Here is a 20571-nt window from a genome sequence, read left to right as displayed (position 1 = left end):
AAGTCGAACATAGCCAAATGAAATATATACGTAAATATATATATATATATATATATATAAATCTAGATATCTCCTCTGTCTTTTAATTATCTTACGAGAATTTATCACGAAGAAAAATTGGGTCACGAAAATTAATAAAGGGATCTATCACGAACAAGGTATCAACCAGTTAGTCGATAGTTTCTTATCAATCTTATCAATCGTAATTAAACGCTCATGTCGGACGCTTCCGCTTCCGTAGGTTTTATCTACGTTCAGAATAAGAATTATTTTTACATAGAGGTTCTGTTCTGCTGTATAAAGCAATAATATACGACGTAAATGTTGTTCATGAATCTGCATCCGTTGTATTCATCCAATTGACAACTTGTCACTAAGTGATGATTGAGCGATATCGCGAGCATCAAGGACAGCAATTTATTGATAGCGCGATAGGTACGAATGGATTAGCTGCGCGATAATGATTTATTGAGAGCTCGCAATGATTTTCGTCATTGCTTTTTTTGTACCAATGATGCAAAATGCGAATCCGTAGAGAAGTACGTTGCGTACAACGTAAATGCAATTGCACAATTTTATGGGCGTTGTAGAGATATGTGATACACAGTCGTCCAATTATTCTCTTTGCGCAATCCATTGTTTTTACTCCTGTGTGTCTGAATCCATTTGCTTTATATACATATTTTAATCAATTTTATAATTATTATACAAAAATATATATAAAATTACGCAAATTTTTATATAATTGAAAAATACAATATACTGTACGTGTTGGAGAGAGATATTATTGTGACTGGTGAAAAAAGTACGTAAAGAGAAATATGTATTACACGGCATGTCTATTCGCATTTTAAATTCAGGCTAATTACTTTTTCCACTTGTCCAGATTCGTCAGATTTGCATTCGTAATCACGAGACGGAAAACTACCGGGATTCGCGTGTCGCGACGTGCGTTTTTCCGCGAAGCACATAATTACGTGCAATCTCTTCGAAACGGTCGTCGTTCCGCTTTCCATCTGCATTCGGCGCGAATGGAACCTCTTCCTCCTTCTCCTCGACCTCGACGGACTTTCATGTCCGCGCGCGTTGCTGTACAAAAGAATGTAACGGATATATCAAATGCTTGCAACAGGATATCCGCGTTTTTCAGATGACATTGTACTTTTTAACAGAATACGCAGTCGCTATATAATGAAACGTCGCGGTAAGAGAAACGGAAAAGGGGAGATTTCAGAGAGAGAGAGAGAGAAGAATAATCGTGAACCTTTGACACTTGATCGCATTTTTTACGCGATTATCAATGCGAAACGACCGAATGGAGATATGACGAAATTGCGGTGAACGGAAAGACCAAAAACAACGCAAAACATCTTGAACATTATCTTTTTCCGTTATCTTATCTGTTTTTTATGCGTCACGATAATGTGACATGTGCATTTCAAATATAATTGCATCTATAGGGCATTTAATTTTTATCGCAACAGAAGAGAAAACAAATTTATTAATAATTAAATAAAATTATTTAAAATTTTCACAAACATTCACAAAGTAAAATTATTATCTGCTAAAATATTTTATATCTTGCATAGCTTTCACCATGAAATTAGTCTAAACTCGTTAATGACTGATATTGAAAGAAATTACATATTCTGTGCAATGCGGAAAACTCGCAAAAAGATTTTACATGTAACCGGGCAAAAAAAATAAAGGTCGTGAAAATAATCGTCGTAATGATTCAAAATCTAATTATGTTTTGCTATATAATTAGCGCTATAATGATAAACGAGAATATCGATATTTTGTATCGAGTTGACAATTACAGAAAAATATTTTTGTACGGATAACGATGCAGCAAATCAATGCGTGTAAGATTCTGTAGATCTGTATATATACGTTAAAATCTACTGAATCATGTCAACATGCTATTATAATGCTACCGCTTGTCGGGAGTTTCTTAATAAAATGTCGACGAACGCAGTTAACAAGATCGTTCGCGAAAAGTGTAACTTGACATGAGAAAGAAAAGGGATATAATAAAATATAAAAACAAAGAACTACAAACAAAAAAAAGGAAAGCAAACAAGAAAAGAAAATAAGTGGTAACAAAGAGAAAAAAAACAAAATGTGTAGAGAAAAGAAAACAGAAAAATTTAAAATAAAAAAATAGGAAATAAAAATTGGGAATAAAAATAAATATAAAAATTAAATTGCGGCGAAGGATTGAAGAATTTAGCGTAGGGCGAAATCTGATCACGGCGATGACAATTTTGCCACGTTCAATCGAACAAGTTCTCTCTCTCGCACGGAGGGCGGATACCGTCTCCTCCTCCCTTCCTCCGTCTCTTGCTCTCACTTTACACTCAAGTGTAACCGTTGCGAGGCCGACGGTACCGAACTTTCCGCTATGTACTTTCGACCGGTAGCAACGACCGGAATTCGCAATTAGTGTCGGGCGCTCGTTATACTTAGAATTAAATACAATGTCCGTTTCTGTGCTCCAAAATATTCCAACGTCGTATTAATAAATCTGTTCGTTCGAGCTTCTGTTTTTCTTCCATTTCTCTTTTTTCCTACATTTTTTCCTTAAGTTTGATATTTTATTGTAATGTATTTTGAACGGTTTTTACCTGTAACAATTATTATTGCGGTTATGTATATTGACTCTTACAATATTTCGTTGAAAATGGTCCAAAATATAACATCCCTTAACGGGGGGGGTCCCCCCTCCCCCTCCAACCCTTTACCCTTGCCATATACGACGCAGTTCCGACGATTCGGTGCGTTCCCCGCGGGAACGTATCTTCTCTCTCTTTCTCCCTCCTCCCCCTCTCGCTATCGTCTCTCTCTCTCTCTCTCTCTCTCTCTCTCTCTCTCTGTCCGCGGAGATAATCGACCGGTGAGAGAATTCGATCGGCAGAAAAGAGGAAGGAAATTCCCGTATCAATATCCGTAATCATACGTCCAGCTGTTGACAGCGTGTCTCCCGCCTATGTGTCGCGAGAGGAGGAGAAAGAGAAGAAAGATCTTTGTGATATGACATAAATGTTAAAAAAAACATCTGTAAGGAGACGTTTGATGCCCCGCAGGTGTCTTGAACGTTCCCTGGATCCTCGTGTCGATTGACGAAAAGACTACGAAAATGATACGGGGATGGGAAAGAGAAGAGGGGAAAACGAAGGGCAAAACGAGCACTTACCCGAACAGGTCCTCGAGGGGCGTGATGGAGGCCGATTCGCCACCGTAATACTTGTTGCGGTCGATGTGAAGCACTCGTTTACCGCTGACGGAGAGCATGCCCGAGAGGATGCACTCCTTGAGGCCGGTGCCGAGTACGATCGCGTCGTATTCCTCATTCATGTTCGCGCCGGGTTAGAGGTGCCGGATCCACGAAGAAGAAGAGGCAAGAGAGTGAAGGTAGGCGAGTAAGCTGTCGTGCGAACTGTCGCGCGGCTTACAAGCGGCCGTGTGTGTCTTGAACGTATGCGTTTCTTCCTCTTCTCGTCTCTCGCGATCCTCCTGCACACGAAGTCGAGAAAATTCGCGTTGCGCGATTTCTACGCGATACCAAACGACACGACACGATACGGCGCGAAACGGAAGGAAGACCAGCTCTTTCTCTTTTGCTACTCCGTGTCGACGGCGATGACGACGGCGGCGGTGGCGGCGGCGGTGACGGTGGCGGTCAGGCGGTGGCAGTGACGGCGGTGACGTCCAACTTTTCCACTAGGCTGCGTCCCGCGTTGCGAAGAGGCACTAAAGCTGGACACAGCACGGTATACGTAACGTCAAGTATTTTTATGTCGATTCTAAATGTCAACGATGATTCTCCGTTCTGTGACGGTCAGTGCGTTATTGCTCCATTTGATGTGCATGAAAAAAAAAAAACGAAGTTTTACAGTTTTTTATCTCGTGTCCCTGAAGGATTTATAACGCTTATCTCGTCGTTTATTGGTCGGTACGATAAGAATGGTGGAATTCAAATTTCCAACATTATTACATGTAATTTTACAATCGATTATCAAAGTGAAGAAATTCCGTAATAAAAAAGCAAGGTTAAAAAAATAGTTCAAAATTTATATTAATTATTAATTTCTATTAATAAATCTAAATTAAATAATATTATATACATGGAATCACACAATTTAATCGTGTGTGATAACCGACCAACATTTTTCGACATAACGAATGACATACCAACCAATAATCCAAACAATCGAATTCTGTATCAACTATTATTTCTTGTAAACTTGCCTAGTAACATTTCGCGTTTCGTCGCATCGCAGGGCTATTTCTCTTTATTGCTTGCATTCAGTCACCAACAGAAAGCGCTAATTTCGCGACCAACTCTCGACGGACGCACAGACATCTTTAATATATAAACGTCTATGGACGAACACGGTGTCAAGTGCGATAGGGGGAAAAAAATCTCTCCGACAGGACTTGCGCATGCGCGAGTTATGTCATTAAACACCTGACTGGCTTTAGCAGATTCGTGCTAAGATGTTACGACCTTTTGCTGGGGCCGTATAAATTATCATTACTTTTTCTTATAATTTATGCTAACAATATGCAACATCTATTAAACGCTGTATATTAAATATTACATGTGTATTAATACATATATTTAATATTTTTTTATTTCCTTTTTGCGAGAACCCTAATGACATCCTTCATTGTACGAAATATATGTACATGTGATTTATTATTAGGCGTAACAGCGTCTGCTAGCGTTCGCGCTACTACGCATGCGCGGAAGATTTGTCCCTCCAACACTGCGCGGCGTGTTGGTCGGTTCAAGTTGTCAGTACGTGTACGGCGATAAGCTGTGTCGTGTCGTCGGCCTATCGAGCATATCGGAGCAACCGTTTAGCGACGCGCTCTCATTATCAGCCGCGGTCGAATCGTACGCGATAAAGATAACGCGCTCGCGAAACTCTAGCGCTCGTAGTGAGGTCTCTCGGCGATGCGCGAATTTTGAAAGCGGGCCAAATATAAAGAAAAACGACGCGGAGCAGACGCGAACCGAAGACGCGATCGCGTAACGTACTCAATGTGCTCGCGCCTTTTCGCCCCACGGAGAAGAGATCGCGGATTGATGATTCTCGCGCCGCTACCTACCTCCCGTTCGTGACTCATTCTTCGTCACCGATTCCCTTCGAGTTTCCTCGTCGATAGGGATCGCCGACTTTTCCGACGCGCGACGGAGATGTGAACTCGACGCGACGAGTTCGGGGGGAGACGCCATCCGTTTTAAACGAGGCCACGTGGACCACGTCGGGAGCCAGGAAAAATGTGAGTCTATTCTTTCTTCTACTTTTTCCCTCTCTCTCTCTCTCTCTCTCTCTCTCTCTCTCTCTCTCTTCCGCGTTGTGATCGCAGGCGCAAACGCGCCAACTTTTTCCTTCCTCGGAGCGACGTCTTTCTTTGGGAAAGTTAGCTGTGCAATAAAAACGTTTTTTTTTTTATTCACGAGCGATCGCGGAATTTCTTCAGGATGGGAAATGGAAGATCGAAGAAGCGGGATGATTTCGATACAAATTTGGAAAAGTCGCGATCGAAATTATATCGACGAGAAAAAATCAATTTGGTTGGTCGGATGAGATTTATAGGCCATGTAAAAAAAGTGAAAGGGTTTTAATGAGAATTGCGTGTTAGAGAAAGATTCGATTAACTAGGATCACGTCGAGTGATATTTAATTTCGCAAAGGGAAACGAGAGCACAAAGATTTGAGCGATTTTCAAGTGCGATATCGGACTGCGATGCCCTTTAAATTCAATTTAATTTAAAAATATTCGCGTTGAAACGATTAAAAAGATAAAGAGCCAGGGAGAAACACAGTTTGCAGCGTCGCAAAGTATAACGGTTAATTCGCAACTGAATGCAACCGCGGAAAATTGCCCTCCGACTGTTAGCAGAAAGACACCGTTTCGCCTAAATTGACTCTACCGGTGGTTGAGATAATCCTGCGTCATACTCAGACGTATTCATCTGCCTTTATATATAAAATAATCTTCTATAATTTTAAGACACGCCATATAATTCGGAATATTACACGATATAACACACAAACATTCACTAATACAAGAAAATAAAATATAAAACAGTATACTTTATGCCGCCCCTCAATGAAAAGAGAGAGACGCAATAAAATATGTAATTCAATAAAGTCAACATGCACGCATACATATTATAACGCTATGATAAATGTGATACACAGAAAGAGAGATTGCGCTCTCCATTTGGAGAATGTCAGGGGTTTAACTTTGCATCCCTCATTTCGCAATATTTGCGTTTCGAGTAGAAATGCCAGCCTTATCACTTCCCAAGAGGCGACGTTTTGTCGATTTCTTTCATCATGACGGGGCGAAATACAGACGAATAATATTACATTTAATTTCGTCCAAATAAAGGTCGATGCTGTATTCCGTTGGGATTTCAGTGGATTTCGAGAGAGAGGAAGAGAAACAGAAAGAAAGAGAGAGAGAGAGGATGTCACACACGCACATACACATGTCATGTCTTATTCATAATTTAATCATGTTACGTACACGTAGATTCGACATCATCCGGCATTTGTGCGCTTATCGCAGCCGCTCGCTATCAGCGAGCTGATTGACACGAAGAAATTTGCGATACTACCTAAGTCATATCGAACACCTTTTAATGCGTGTCTTTATATAATAAATACGCGTCTAGCTTTAAATATAAATGTTTATTTGGACGAAATTAATACGATAGAAGAATGTAAGAATTATAATCATGGCTACTCTCCCAAAATTCAAATTTTATAGATTATTAATTGAGATTATATACTTTTTTTGCGAATATTGTTAATCTTATCTAATGATGTTTCAAATAGTACTATATAATTCATCGAGCAGCAGCTGCGTGACATCTCTTTAAAGGATAACGCGATTTTAGTAAATACATCATTTTCACTCGTCGTGGGAGACGTTTCAAGAATCCTATATGGTTTCCGTTGTGTTTTCTATAAAAGAGGGATTATATTACACACATCTGTTGCGTTTATTTCGGCGTTGATCAAACAACATTACTTTTAACGCGTTAACCAAGAAAACGGGACGAATAAATCTCCTCGCGTTATCATTTCGAATATCGCGATAATAAAATGGCAAAAAATAAACGTCTTATAAGTTAGCGGAACAGAATGAGCAGAATCAATTCTAATTAATATTTTTATTTGTTGTTTTTTTCTGTTGGTTTACTCTTGTAAGTTTGCACGCTGTGCGGCTTTCCGGCATTATTTATACTTATTTCGTAAGCAACAAATTCGGAACTTGCATATTTCGAGAGCAACAAATTAGCAACAAATTCTTATATTATTGTTATGTACAATTTTGTTGCTATATATATATTGTTCCGCTAACTTAATCTTCCTTTAGCGGAACATCATTTTTTTTAAAAACTTACAGAGCAACAAATTTTTTTTTTTGGCAACTTTTTAGCAACAAATGAGCAACAAATAAAAATATTAATTAGAATTGATTCTGCTCATTTTGTTCCGCTAACTTATAAGACGTAAAAAATAAACCAGTGAGCCGTCTTTGATCTCAGTTTGTAGATTATTTAGAACGTTTTCTTGTTTACTTCAGCCAAATTCTTTGACGAATTTTTCTTCAAGGGGGGCTTCGTTTCTTCGAGAGAGAGAAAAAAAAAGGTTATCAGAAAAATCTAGATCGTCTGAAAAATTCTGTCGATTATCGGCACCTTCATCTCGGGGCGTTCCGGATTGTAAAGAAATGCTGAATCATCCTCTTGAAAAGATTTGAATGCTTTGAAAAGCTTTGATCGATACACCGACGTATTCGTGATGATACGATGATCTTTGCGGAAAATGATCTCGGATAAAAAAAGCCCAAAGGGAGGAGTCTCGATAATCGACAAGAAATCGGCGAGGCGATATCGTAATTTTCTTTAACTGCACCTCCAATCGTCCTAATGATAGCGAACGACGCGATAATGAAGCGCGTTAGAGCGCTCAGGAGTAAACAGGTGACCCAATTTAATAGCTCGATTTTTTCTACCCTTGATATATTCACTCCGTTCGTTTACATTCGACCGATAGCGATTTGCGCGCAAAGAGAAGGGTGCCCGCAGCACATCGATCGTCGTATACCGGAATCTCGTTTATCGCAACCGCACGCACACACGATCGGGCGTGCTCACTGACGCGTGTGTACACGCGTGTGTGCCCGATACACAAACGGCGGTAAACCGTGACACGTATTCCGTCCCGTGCGTCTTTGAGATCGAACCAGGCCGATATCGTTCGAGCGAATTAAATCTTCAGTAAAAATAATAGAGAAATGATAGAGAATATTAGGATGTCGTTAAAAAATATGAATCTTTTCCAAAGATTTTTTTATTAAGATTAAATTAAATTGATTATACTGTATAATAATAATATATATTTTCCTGGGGGGAAATTTTAAGGCAGCATGGATTAAGGAAATAATAGATCTTCCCACCCCTGATACAACTCCTGAAGCAGAAAGAAAAAGTTTGCAAGAAAAATGTGAATTGGAAGATTTCAATGAAGAACATTATATGGCAGATCTTATGGAGCCAGAATGTACCGAATCATATATAGCGTATACAGCAGAATGGGATATGCTGCAGAAAGACAAAGTTACATTTAGCGAAGCTGAGATTGATCTATTAAAAGATCTTCCAAATAAGGAATATTTATTAGATGCTGAAGATATAAAAAAGTTATGTTTAAATCTTATTGATATTTTATATGCCAGTTGTTACAACCATCGAACTACATTAGGAGAAAATACTGTAGAAAGCAGTTGGACCATTAATAAGCTAAGCTCTACATTATGTTGGTTCCAAGTATGTTTATTAATTAGTGATGATGTCTCTTTTGTGAAAAGGTATCTAAAAGACTAATCTATCAAATATTTTCAGAATTTTACTTCTGTGGATGAAGTTATTACTGCATGCTTCCGAAGATCACTTTGTTATCCACTTTACAGAAATTGGGAGCTTTCTATGAAAGTTTTCGAAGATGTTAAAAAAGCTCTCACATTAGGTCAGTATAAATTGGGATATGTTAGGATAACTGTTTCTCTTGGTAAGTTTTTACTACTTTAAACATTTTTATGTACATGCAGGAAAGAAATATATTATCAAAGTCTTCTGTGAAATACATAGTCTTTTTAACAACTCGTATGAACCAAGATACATATTAAACCAATTATACATAAAGGACTTTTTAATTTGGCTGCAAGCATCTCCTGAATCATTAATAGAACCACTTCACTCTATGTTAAATAATGTAAGTTAAAAAAAATTATATTTATAATATACTTATTTAGCATTTCTATTATTTTCTTTATATCTAAATTTTTATTATCTTATAAAGATTCATCCAAGCAAAGCAAGCATGGGATTGGATTTAGTAGAACTGGAAGTGGCAGCTTATTCTGTTCAAGAAGAGGGACTTGTTATAGAAAATGCTGTTCATGAGATGGTTGGACAAATCGATGAATTGTGTTTAAATGATTCTGAGAAAGAAAAGTAAGTACAGAGTTAATATTTTATAAAGTTTCTCGAATTTTGTCTTCATATTTTATATACTCTATAATTTTGTTTTAAAGGCCAAAGAATATATATCATGTTAACAAACAATTTTTTAAGCATTTGTAAGTATTTTTATATATATTTGGTTTGATTGTTAACAGCTGTCTTTAATATATGTGTGTGTTTAACATTGCTAACATTTATTCTTTGTGTATTATTTCTAATATTTATCTAATATTCACATTTAACTTATATTATCTTCATGATGTGTAGATGATATCTAATTTTTTTGATTACATGTTACATAATAACTAATACTCGACATAATATAATCATTGCTCTAAAAAAAAAAAAAAAAAAAAAAAAAAAAATACGAAGTAGTAAATAACATATTTTCTTAAAATTATATCTCTAATTCGGCAATATCACATGCATACATAATTTATTTTTAATTTAGGAAAGTTTCAAATTTTGCTTAATTGTATAAAATGCTTACTTTTATGAAAATATTATTTTTGTAAAAGGGAAAAATGACAGTTACTGTTTCACCTTAGAAGATAAGATCTGATCGGGATAAAGATCGGTGACTAGTAGAACGCTTCAAGAACAAAGTAAACAATTTCTACATTAATTGAAGTCGACTTGATATACATATATGTTTAAAAGCTCATCGATCGCATCAATGTAACGTTATTTTTGTATCGTGTTGTAATTATCCGAGATATTGAATTATCCGAGGTTATTAACGTCAGCAAGAAATCAGAAAGAAAAATAAATTCCATTCTTTGTGTGGAAATCGCAGTATTGATCGCCTATCAGAATTATCGGCAGATATATATTGGATGAAGGGCACGTTTTTTGTATCAGTCGCACAGATCAACGATAAGTGGTGTTTCGGTCTCTTGGTGATACAAACTTTTTTTATACATGCACAGGGGATGTATCTAATTTACTTTTCTTTAGATCTATCTTTGAAAGAATATTGAACTTTTATCATTTTTTGGGTGAGAAAACATTTAAAATTACTGATACCACTCTAATATAGAGATAATTCTGAATAGTTCTGAGATATTTCTGAGATATTTCTGATAGTTCTGAAAATAACATTAAGGTCGGAAGACCGAAAACAGTTGATTTCGCGTGAAAAAATAAATCAAATATGTAGAATAAAATTTTTTCGTACGGGGGTTTTGTTTCCGAGAAAATTGACTTTAAAAATTGGAAAATTTATAAAATTTATATTTACGCTTTTTTAAGCTTCAGTAATGATTAAGCTCTAATGACCTTGCATTATTGGATTTATCTCTCAATGGTAATTGTTAAAATAATTATAAAAAGATACAACATTCTTTCTACTGAAGAAATAAAGTTTATGTAGACATCTTCAATGACGAATTATTTAAAATTTTTTTACTAAATGAAATATTGTCGTTTTATTTTATATTTATGTATATATTAATAGTAGTTGTCGAGAGACGAATTCGATACAATGTCATTAGAGTCAATATCATTAATTCAAACCTGTAGACGTGTAAATATATTAATGTCTCAGACTCAATTTTCTCGAAAACAAAATCTAGTACAAAAATATTTTATTCTACATTTTCTTATATTATTTTGACACGAAGAATCATTTTTTTCTTGATTGTATATACTACATCTCCTGACCCTATATTTCTGAATGTTCAAAGATATTAGCACTTTGAGTAAGAATTCTTTTTCGATGACTGTTGCACAGTTTTCGCAGAAATAATCTATTTTAGTTAGTTATCTATACAGAATATCCGGTGTTGAAATTGTGATTAGTTGAAGACATATCTATATATATCGTATTTACTACAATTTGCACTATATCGAGAAATCTCGTATCTTTCTTTATCCGATAAGAGCGTAAAATGCGTAATCTCTAGTACAATAAAACGAACAGTGAGTTTCCACAAATCTAGATTTTACATTTAAATATCTATATTGTGTAGGAGCTTGTAAAATGTATCTCGTGCTTATTTTCGATTACGTATTGCGAAACTACCGGGAGGGAGTGTTTTCCATGTAATAGCCAATTAACTGGAAATTATCAAATATTTTATTCCGCCGTACCGCACTTTACTAATAAATCAGGCGGAGAATCAATGAAAAATAAACACTATCTATAACGAATAGGTTGTAAAAGAATCATAACAACTGTCCAATAAAATCGATTTAGTTAAATAATTATTAACACAAGTTTGTGTGACGAACGCATGACATGTGATATGTGACATCTGATTATGATATATGAGTGCTGCAAAGAGTGATATATTTGGAAACAGATATTATAAAATGTGCCAGTTTTGCACATTTATTTTTAACGAAGCAATTATTAACGCTTACATATTCGCGCAGATGGCGAAAGCTTAAAAATAAAATTTTATTATATACGAGTAATCTATAAAAATAATATTCTAATAGAGAAAGCAAGTATATTATAAAAATATATAAAAAATAAATTAACATCTTGACACATCAACTTTAATTTTTTTTTTTTGCCCAAATGTCAATTTTTTGATTTGTATCGATTTATTTAATTTCATGCCGCATAATAAGGAAATTGTACGATTGCGTCAAGTTTGCGATTATATGTGCGTCTTCTGTGTTTGAAAGGAATACACGCAATGCATGTATGATTGTTATTCCGGATATGTATAAACGCGTGATTCGTCAGTCGTGAGGATAAGCAAACGTCTGTCGAGAAGAATAATACGAACGGACGAATTTTGAACCTCAAACAGTTATACGTTTGGAACGAATTGGATATTATCGGAACGAGGGCGCGAATTATGGCGCCCAGGATAATCGAAGAAGATTGAGTACCTGCTATCTTGTCGATTCCAGAAATTTCAACTATAGTTGCGGCTAATGTGTACGGCAGAATATTACACACATCGACATGATTGAGAACCATACAGTTGATTATTAATTGAAAACTCATTATTCTTTAACGACATCAAATATAGACTAAAAATATAATACTTGGAAACATTTTATATCGAAGATAAAATTATTATTTATTAGTTACAATTCGGTCAAACTAAAGTCTTGAAGAGACTTTCTAAGACATGTGAAAGAAAGACAGAGGATTTAAATATTCCAAAATATAATAAAATTGAATAATAAATAAATAAATAAATAATAATTAAATTTTAATTAAATCTTCATTAAAGTAATTATATTATATATAAAAAAATTAATTAAAATCGAGATATTTCATCGCTAAAAGAATCAACCGATCTTTACCTGTGGAGTTTACTTCTGTCCATTTATTGTTTCATACGTTTACCATCTTTATTTTTGCACTGCGTATGTGCGTAGATGTGCCAGCATGTCCGAGGACGACGCGCAGGAAGCAGCCAGCGAGGAGATCGAAAGACAAGAGTCCCTTTACGTGTTCCCGGGTGCGGGCCACCCCAGCCGCGCGACGTCGTTATCGTCGTCGACATCGACGGCGCCCCTTCAGCCATCTCTGTCGTCTTTCCTCCACGGTGGCGACCACTTGACCACGACAAACACGACGATGACCACCAACACTACGATGATGGCGTCCACGTCAACGAAGATCAGCAACGGCGACGAGGACGAGGACGCCGTAGAGGAAGTTACCTCGCCGGCCAGAAGAAGACCCCTGCCGAAGACGCACGCGAGATCGGCGAGCCATGGCGGTGTTTTGGCGGATTGCACGACCGGGCGACAAACCTACGGATCTTTTCTGGGCCCGTTGACGACTGTGGGAAGTGCCACGTCCGCGGGTCGACCGTCAGCGCTGAAGAAGCCGGGTCATCAGAGAGCCTTCAGCCAGGGTCAGGTGGCGGACGTGACGCAAGGCCAGTCGGCCGTAACGGGACACCATCGCGTCGGCTCCAGAACGGACTTCATCTTGCCGCCGGGCCACAGGGAAGAGGGCAGGCCGCCTACTGCCGGCAGAATGCCTTCCTTTCGCGGTCATTCTCGCCAAGCGTCCAGGTACGAAATGACATATGGGATGCGATTTATCATTGTTTCAAATGATAAAGTCGATCGTGGACAGAATCGGATAACAGTACATTAACAGCGGATAATATCTAAGAGAAGCTAATATAATACACGCTATTAATATTAATATGCGAAATTTAAAGACATAAATAAAATGCTTTTTAATACTTTATATTAAAATTTGGATAGAATTCTTTCTTAATTTTATGCATCGTATAACGAAGAAATATTTCAAGAATCTTTGACACACATCAGACAATAGAATTAAAAACAGAAAATTTTTTCTCTCCGTCACATGATTATAAGTAGATAGTATAAAGTTTGATGTATTTAAAATGGTTATTTATTAAAATTGTTGATAATTTATATTTTTATATCGATAATATTAATATACCCCGATATCGCTTGTCATGAAATACCGATCACTTGATCAAATTACATACTGTCTCAATGAGATCACGAATTTTTTTTTTTAAAATTAAATTACGATATTTTTTTCTATAAATATGATATTTCAGGCATAACACAGTATTAAAGGCGCAAACTATGCCGCGATTGTTCGCAGATCGGAGTCTATCTATACGATAAGACGTAGCGTCGCGCCCCCCTGGTGGAGGAGACTATGGGCCCATTGTTTCGGTCCATTGCCGGAGGAGCCCCGTCTAAGGACAATAGTGCCGAATCATTTAGTCTCTCCGAAAACACCGAAGAGTCAGCATCCCAATGGAAATAGGGCGGATAACAGGTAAGGGAGAGAGAGGCATGTGTGCGACAAGATTGACTTGAATGGAATGATCAGCTCGCACGTCTCACGATGTCATACACGTTTCAGGGTACGCACAACAAAGTATACGGCGCTGAGCTTCCTACCTCGTAACCTGCTGGAACAGTTTCACCGCGTGGCCAATCTGTACTTCATTTTCATCGTTTTGCTCAATTGGGTACCGGCTATAAATGCGTTTGGCAAGGAAGTCGCTATGATCCCCGTCATATTCGTTCTGGGGGTTACGGCGCTTAAGGATTTCTTCGAAGATCGCCGGCGTCTCGCCAGTGACCGGCGTGTGAACAATTCCACCTGCCGCGTCTACGTTAGGTGAGTCGACGAACAAAATGCGACGTTACATCCGTCATACAGTGTGTAGCATAGAGTTGTAGAGATCGTTCGAATACAATCAGCTCCTCTTTTTCCCTGACCTCTCCTTCCTCCTCCCCTGTCTGACTTGCGCAAAAACACAGAGATAATGCAAGTTTTATGACTATCGTAAAAAGAGTTAATGTTGCGCGTCTCTCTCTCTCTCTCTCTCTCTCTCTCTGCGAATTGTACGTGGGAGCTGGGTAAAAGAGATGTTAGCGATCGAACGCGATAAAATGCGTAACATGACCGAATGATTAAGTTTCGACAGTTTCAATTTTCTTTTTAATAACGAAATAAATAATGCACGATAATTTTTTCTCTCTCCTCCTCTCTCTTGTATGAAGAATTGAATAGACATATTTAATATTTCAACCAGTATCGACCTTGCTCGTTTATCCTTGCTAGTTTACCACGCCAGTCGTCGCTTCAGTTAGAATCCTTGCGGCAACGGAATCCAATAGATCGATTCCAATATAAGACCGACAATTCCAGGTATGTGGGTCACGTACAAATGCGAACGAACGGTCTGCATGCACGAGCGCGAACACGGAGAGGAAAGTGTCCGGTCTATACCGTTCTTTTTCCGCAAGAATACTCCGCGACGCGACGTTCTAGATTGTTGTTGATGCGACGCGATCACCAGCATTGTTTACGCTCGTAACGCCAGCCTTCAATTGATGCGCTCGCAGCATCGTCAACAACTGCCGCTTAATGTAACTCCATACAATATCAATACTACGTTTATTTCGTCGTTCGTGCATCCGAAATAGTCAGTGAACGATCGCTCGGAGAGGTTGCGTATATATAGTCACACATGCGCGCGATTGAACCGTAGATACAATTCGACGCGTGCGCCGATAAACGCGTATGTACATATGCCACGTGGTTTTTGATTGCAGCGCAACAAGAGGGAGGTAGATGTACGATTGAACGAGGGTTGAATGAACTCCGAAAACAATTGTCTCGCGATTTACAACCATCTTCGAGATAATAAGCGAGTCTATTATCGTTATAAAATTCGAATCTTCTAATTAATTTAAAATTACGTTTTATAAATTTTGTAAAAAAAGCAATTTCTCTCACTCTCTCTCTCTCTCTCTCTCTCTCTCGCATACCAATGAATAATTATATTTCGAGATCATGTTTTTTTTTAACTTGCAGAGTCACTTCAACTATTTAAAAAGATACTCGTGAAATAGAAAAAAAACTTGTAATTTTAAAGAATATATGATATTTTTGAAATCCTGTTCGCGAATTCATGTAAAAATTGACAGTTGGTTGATCCCGTGTGTCTCATATAAATGTAATCGAATTTATAGTCGGCCTGTCTGATCGTTCGTTCGTCGTTTCGATTATATGAATGTCGGCAGTTTTGGTCGTCACGAGTCTTCGTTCATAATGCAATGTAATTGGAAAGTTGATCGATGACCTGGCAATTCCGATACAGCGTATTGCTTCGGCAAAGATTTCGTGGATGACCTTGTCCTTCGTCGTGTCTCCTCGTGTCCCCTGGACGTCGATTCTCTTTCAATTTTAATTTAATATATTTGCCAATCATGCTCGCGAAAGATATCACCGAGAACTTTCTTTGACGATAACATTTCAGCTTGTTATCATTAAGATATCGTTGCAATTATGATGAAAAATATTATATTATTGTCACAATAATAAAATAATTATGCATTTTTAATTATTGGAATATATGTCGAAATATCTTATCAGATAGGAAAAATAGTTGCGGAACAATCGACAGGATCTTTGACGTGTTGCGGGGGCGCGCGACACATTACAGTTGATGCATTTGCGTGCTTTCAGTCGGGAAGGAACGATCGATTCAAAATTATGTTGTCGACGAGACTCGAGTCGCTAATCGCCCGCGCCTATCGTTTTCTAAACGCAACATATCTGCATAATGGTGCGAACGATTCCATTCTCTCTCTTTCTCCCTCTCTCTCCCTCTTGTACTCGCGGCCACAGGTCGATTGCAATCCGTCTCGTGCGCCGGAGACCTTGACATTCGCATTTGTTACCATTACCCCCTTTTTATCTCGTCTCACGCGGCGCGTGCCTCACAATCTGTCGATTCCGCTCGTTAAATTACCGCGACATATATTTCATCGCTATTATTCTCGCGTCTCGTCCACACCTGAAATGTCAACATTTTCGTAACCATCGACAGATAAGTCGAACCTGTTAACATTTCAGAGGAGGAATAGATTGTTCAAGTTTATTTGAACGTCATTAGGAATTACTTATATGATGATTCGATAAAAAAGTTTATCCATCTCAGTTAATAAACGTGAAAACCAATTTACGATGACTCTAATGGATCTAGGACGCGACTAGAGTTGCGAGTTAAATAGGAGGAAAATCTCTATCGGAATAAATATTGGAGGCGTCGCACGAGTCCACTAATCATCATACTTGCCTCGTCTATTTGACACCGATTGCGCGAGGCAGCTATTGGCCTTCGTTGAGTCACTTTCGTTATCATGACGCGGATCTCTGAAAGCGTTACAAACTAAAATCCGAAGCCTACTCAAAATTCCACTTTAGAAGTCCCTTTCTCCGAAAGAATCATCGGCGCGAAGCAAATATATCATCTTTTGCAACTCAAACAACTTTCAAGCGTCGTTCGCCAATCGCGGCAATAGCGCGTTCCTTCCAGACTTGTGTTGTAATATTCTCACATTACGTTGTAACGTGAATTTTCGGCACCGGGCCTGGCAAAGTACCCGGATAAATCCACTTCAATGAAAACTGAGAAGCTTCTCCGGTCTACTTCTTTCTCTCTTGCCGAGTTTTCAGAGTGCCGTTAAGCAGATGAGTGATGTCGTCATCGCTTATGTCATGTGAGAGAGCAATGTAAACGGGTGTAAATGTAATATTATGTGTGTACATCCGCTTGTGCATATTCTAGCCACTTTTACGAAACGCGTTGGAAGCCCTGAAATATCGGTGAGCGACTTGCAAATCCATACTTGTAAAGGCCGTTTCCTTATATGTACATTACGTAGGAAGTCCTCGATATAAATTATTCGGTGTAAAAGAGATAATTATAGATGCTCGAATAACATGTTTTAGCTACAAATAATCTCTTTTGTTACACTTATCATAAGGCAATATATGAGTTTCTTATGATATCTTGCATCAGATTCGAATGAATCTTTCTCGCGTAAAAACGTCGAGACACTATTTCAAACAATATTTTGATCTTTATATTTGTCTACCTGCTAAGTTTTAAAATTATTACTAAACAATTTTTTTTTTTTTTTGGCATTATTTTTAAATATGCTTTAATAATATTTTAATATACAAATTTTTAAAAAATTGTTTCTCTCTGAATGAGGATATTAGTTTCCAATAAATCAATAAATATTCCAACATGCTAAAGAATAAATGTACGATAAACACTTCACAAGTCTCCTGTGGTTTTTTGGCGATGTTATAGAGGCGTAACCATTTTAAGATCAACTTAGATGCCAAGAGATGCCAAACGTCGAAATGTTGAAAATCTTTTCACTTAGAAATATCACGAAAGTTACGCGAATTATGATAAGATTGTAATATAATGCGTGCAACTAGTAAACTATCCTTGACTCGTTATCTCTTGCTATGTGGTTGAAAACTTGTCCTGAAATTATTATGCGGTTAGAGCGATAGCAAATACGTACTGCCGCGGTATATACGATGCCTTTGATATTCTCTGGCATAACTGAGAAAAAGAACATTCAAAAGGTAGTAAACGACGAATAATTATGACGGATTAATTGCTCTACTTTAATACACCGTGCCGATACATAGTTATGTGTCATTTAAATAATCCACCGTGCGTGCATAAAAACCTGCTATTTATTGTTGGTCAATGTTCAGTAGCTATTGTTTTTGCAACATTATATTATACCTGGGGATAAATGATCTTGGAAGAGCCATGAGATAGATTTCTAGCCCGTTTCCAGTCTCGTTTCATCCGTATCATGCATTTACAAATATCATACAGCGATCGTTATAACGTCACCCGTAAATATACGTTTATATAAATATGCGTATATAATTGCATAATTAACTCGTGTATCCGCGTTACGTGCTGCGAATCCGTCGCAAGGCAACGACACGAATCCGCGATAAAATAGCCACACCTAATCGCGATAATACTAATGATACGATACGCGATGCATAATACATTTACGGCAATTCATTTCGATGTCACACTAAATGTGGCGAAAAATTGAACGATACAAAAGCAAGAATGACGCGTTTCTTACTTTGTATTATCCTCTGAGACAAACAAAAGAATTGATATTTGCATTATTTAGTCTCGTCTCTGCATGAGACGACCTTGTGACAGTAAAGTATTCTTTCTCGGTTCCTGAAATGAACGCGAATAAACAACGACTATTCCTCGTTCATCCCGTTCAAATGTCAAACGGCAAACAGCTGTTTGCCATCCTTTCGAGGAGTTCGCCCACGCGTTCGCCTCCGATAACTCGTCGTCTGAAATTCGTTCCGATCAAACGGGTGCGGACGTGACGTTCAAAGTCAACGCTTGCAATTGAAGGAAATATATCGCCAATCGCCGATTTCATCATAGCAGCTCGGAGAACGCTCGAGCGAGATGAATCTATCTTCTGAACACTTGAATTAGCTACTCAAGGTCACGCCTGTCGCGATCTGCCATTGCTTACAACTTAGAGAGTAATAAAAAATCACGTCATAGAGAGAGAATCCGAGTTTTCACAAGCGACTCCAGCAACTCGATTTCGTTCCGCATATATCAATATCTCATGTATTAATCTTTAATTGTTATTAGATAGAGAATCGTTTTAAATGTTTCCTAAATCTTTTGCGCGAATTATCGAATATTTTTAGCGCATTGTGTAATATTAAAGCTAATCATTTCGATTAAGAAAAATGACTGAAAGAATAACATATTGTCGATTTATTAATTTTTCATCGCGCTATTTATGATAAAGTAAGGTCAATTTTCTATTCCGATGCGTATACGTGGATTTCAAATGCTTATTAACGGATACATGTATCTCGCTGGGCTCGTTTCGGTCTTGATAAATATTTGCGTGTGTGTGTGTGTGTGTGTTTCGCGCTGTACAAAACTCTGTATAATATTCATTTTCGCGACATTGACGACAGCAGGGTAGCCTTATGAGTTCTTTTATGCAACGCGAGGATTTGTCGATTGTCTTACGTCAATCCCTTAAATAAGATTCTACAACTTTATTTGCCAGATATTTTTTCCTTTGTTCGTACAATAAAGAAAGTATAAATAATTGATTTAATCCCTTTCTGATCCTAATAATAGAATAATGGCATGCGTGCACGCGCATGTCGCAGTTACTTGATTAATTTACTGAAAACTGTAGAGTATTGCATAATATATTCAACACGTAATGGCCTAAGTTTATTAAGCTAAAATAAACTGCGTTCTGTTAAGTAAATATTTGCAGTCTCTTAGTTACATCCATCCTTGCAATTAAATCCTTATTGCAAAGTTATGCCGTAAATTGTAATTTACGTAATATTCGTAATTGCGAATCATGCGATAAAATTAGGAAGCGCCGCGGATGAAGTAATCTATTTACCGTACAAACTCTCCAATTATTTCGCACGATTACGAAAATGTAATTACCTTTTTCAATGTGGTCGCTTAAGTAATATTTAAAAGTAATGCCTCAGTTTCTTGACGAGAGATTTCTCTTGTGATTTCATTGTAGCGAAGGCGACAGATATATGAAGGTGGCGTGGAAGGATGTCAAGGTGGGTGACCTGGTTCACCTCTCAAACAACGAACTGGTACCGGCCATCTTCATTAAAGTAATTATATTATATATAAAAAAATTAATTAAAATCGAGATATTTCATCGCT

The 20571-nt window shown here is 37.5% G+C and overlaps 3 protein-coding genes across 3 annotated transcripts in view; 2 read left to right on the top strand and 1 right to left on the bottom strand.

The window, feature by feature from the left end:
• The window catches only part of LOC115246066 (rab GDP dissociation inhibitor beta), a 7323-nt gene extending 3452 nt beyond the window's left edge, over positions 1 to 3871 (bottom strand). Inside the window, exon 1 of the mRNA XM_029824653.1 lies at positions 3197 to 3871. Within this exon, the coding sequence (XP_029680513.1) occupies positions 3197 to 3357 (161 nt within the window). The 5' untranslated portion in view covers positions 3358 to 3871. The remainder of the gene's footprint in view (positions 1 to 3196) is intronic.
• Positions 3872 to 4125: 254 nt separating this feature from the next.
• The window catches only part of LOC115246063 (probable phospholipid-transporting ATPase VD), a 31889-nt gene continuing 15443 nt past the window's right edge, over positions 4126 to 20571 (top strand). The window contains 5 exon segments of the mRNA XM_029824650.1: positions 4126 to 5292; positions 12899 to 13546; positions 14121 to 14300; positions 14388 to 14648; positions 20420 to 20498. Coding sequence (XP_029680510.1) covers positions 12909 to 13546; positions 14121 to 14300; positions 14388 to 14648; positions 20420 to 20498 — 1158 coding nt within the window. The 5' untranslated portion in view covers positions 4126 to 5292; positions 12899 to 12908.
• Positions 8408 to 9891, top strand: LOC115246069 (protein SHQ1 homolog; the record flags this gene model as incomplete). Its single annotated transcript, XM_029824655.1, has 5 exons — positions 8408 to 8860; positions 8936 to 9059; positions 9142 to 9305; positions 9393 to 9547; positions 9628 to 9891. Coding segments are annotated over 5 exons (945 nt in total), but the record flags the coding sequence as incomplete, so codon positions are not given.

This window comes from Formica exsecta, unplaced genomic scaffold (assembly GCF_003651465.1).
Source record: "Formica exsecta isolate Colony F162 unplaced genomic scaffold, ASM365146v1 scaffold138, whole genome shotgun sequence".
In the NCBI taxonomy this organism is placed as follows: Eukaryota; Metazoa; Arthropoda; class Insecta; order Hymenoptera; family Formicidae; genus Formica; species Formica exsecta.
Note: the sequence above shows the minus strand (reverse complement) of the source record. Positions and strands in the feature narration are given on the sequence as shown.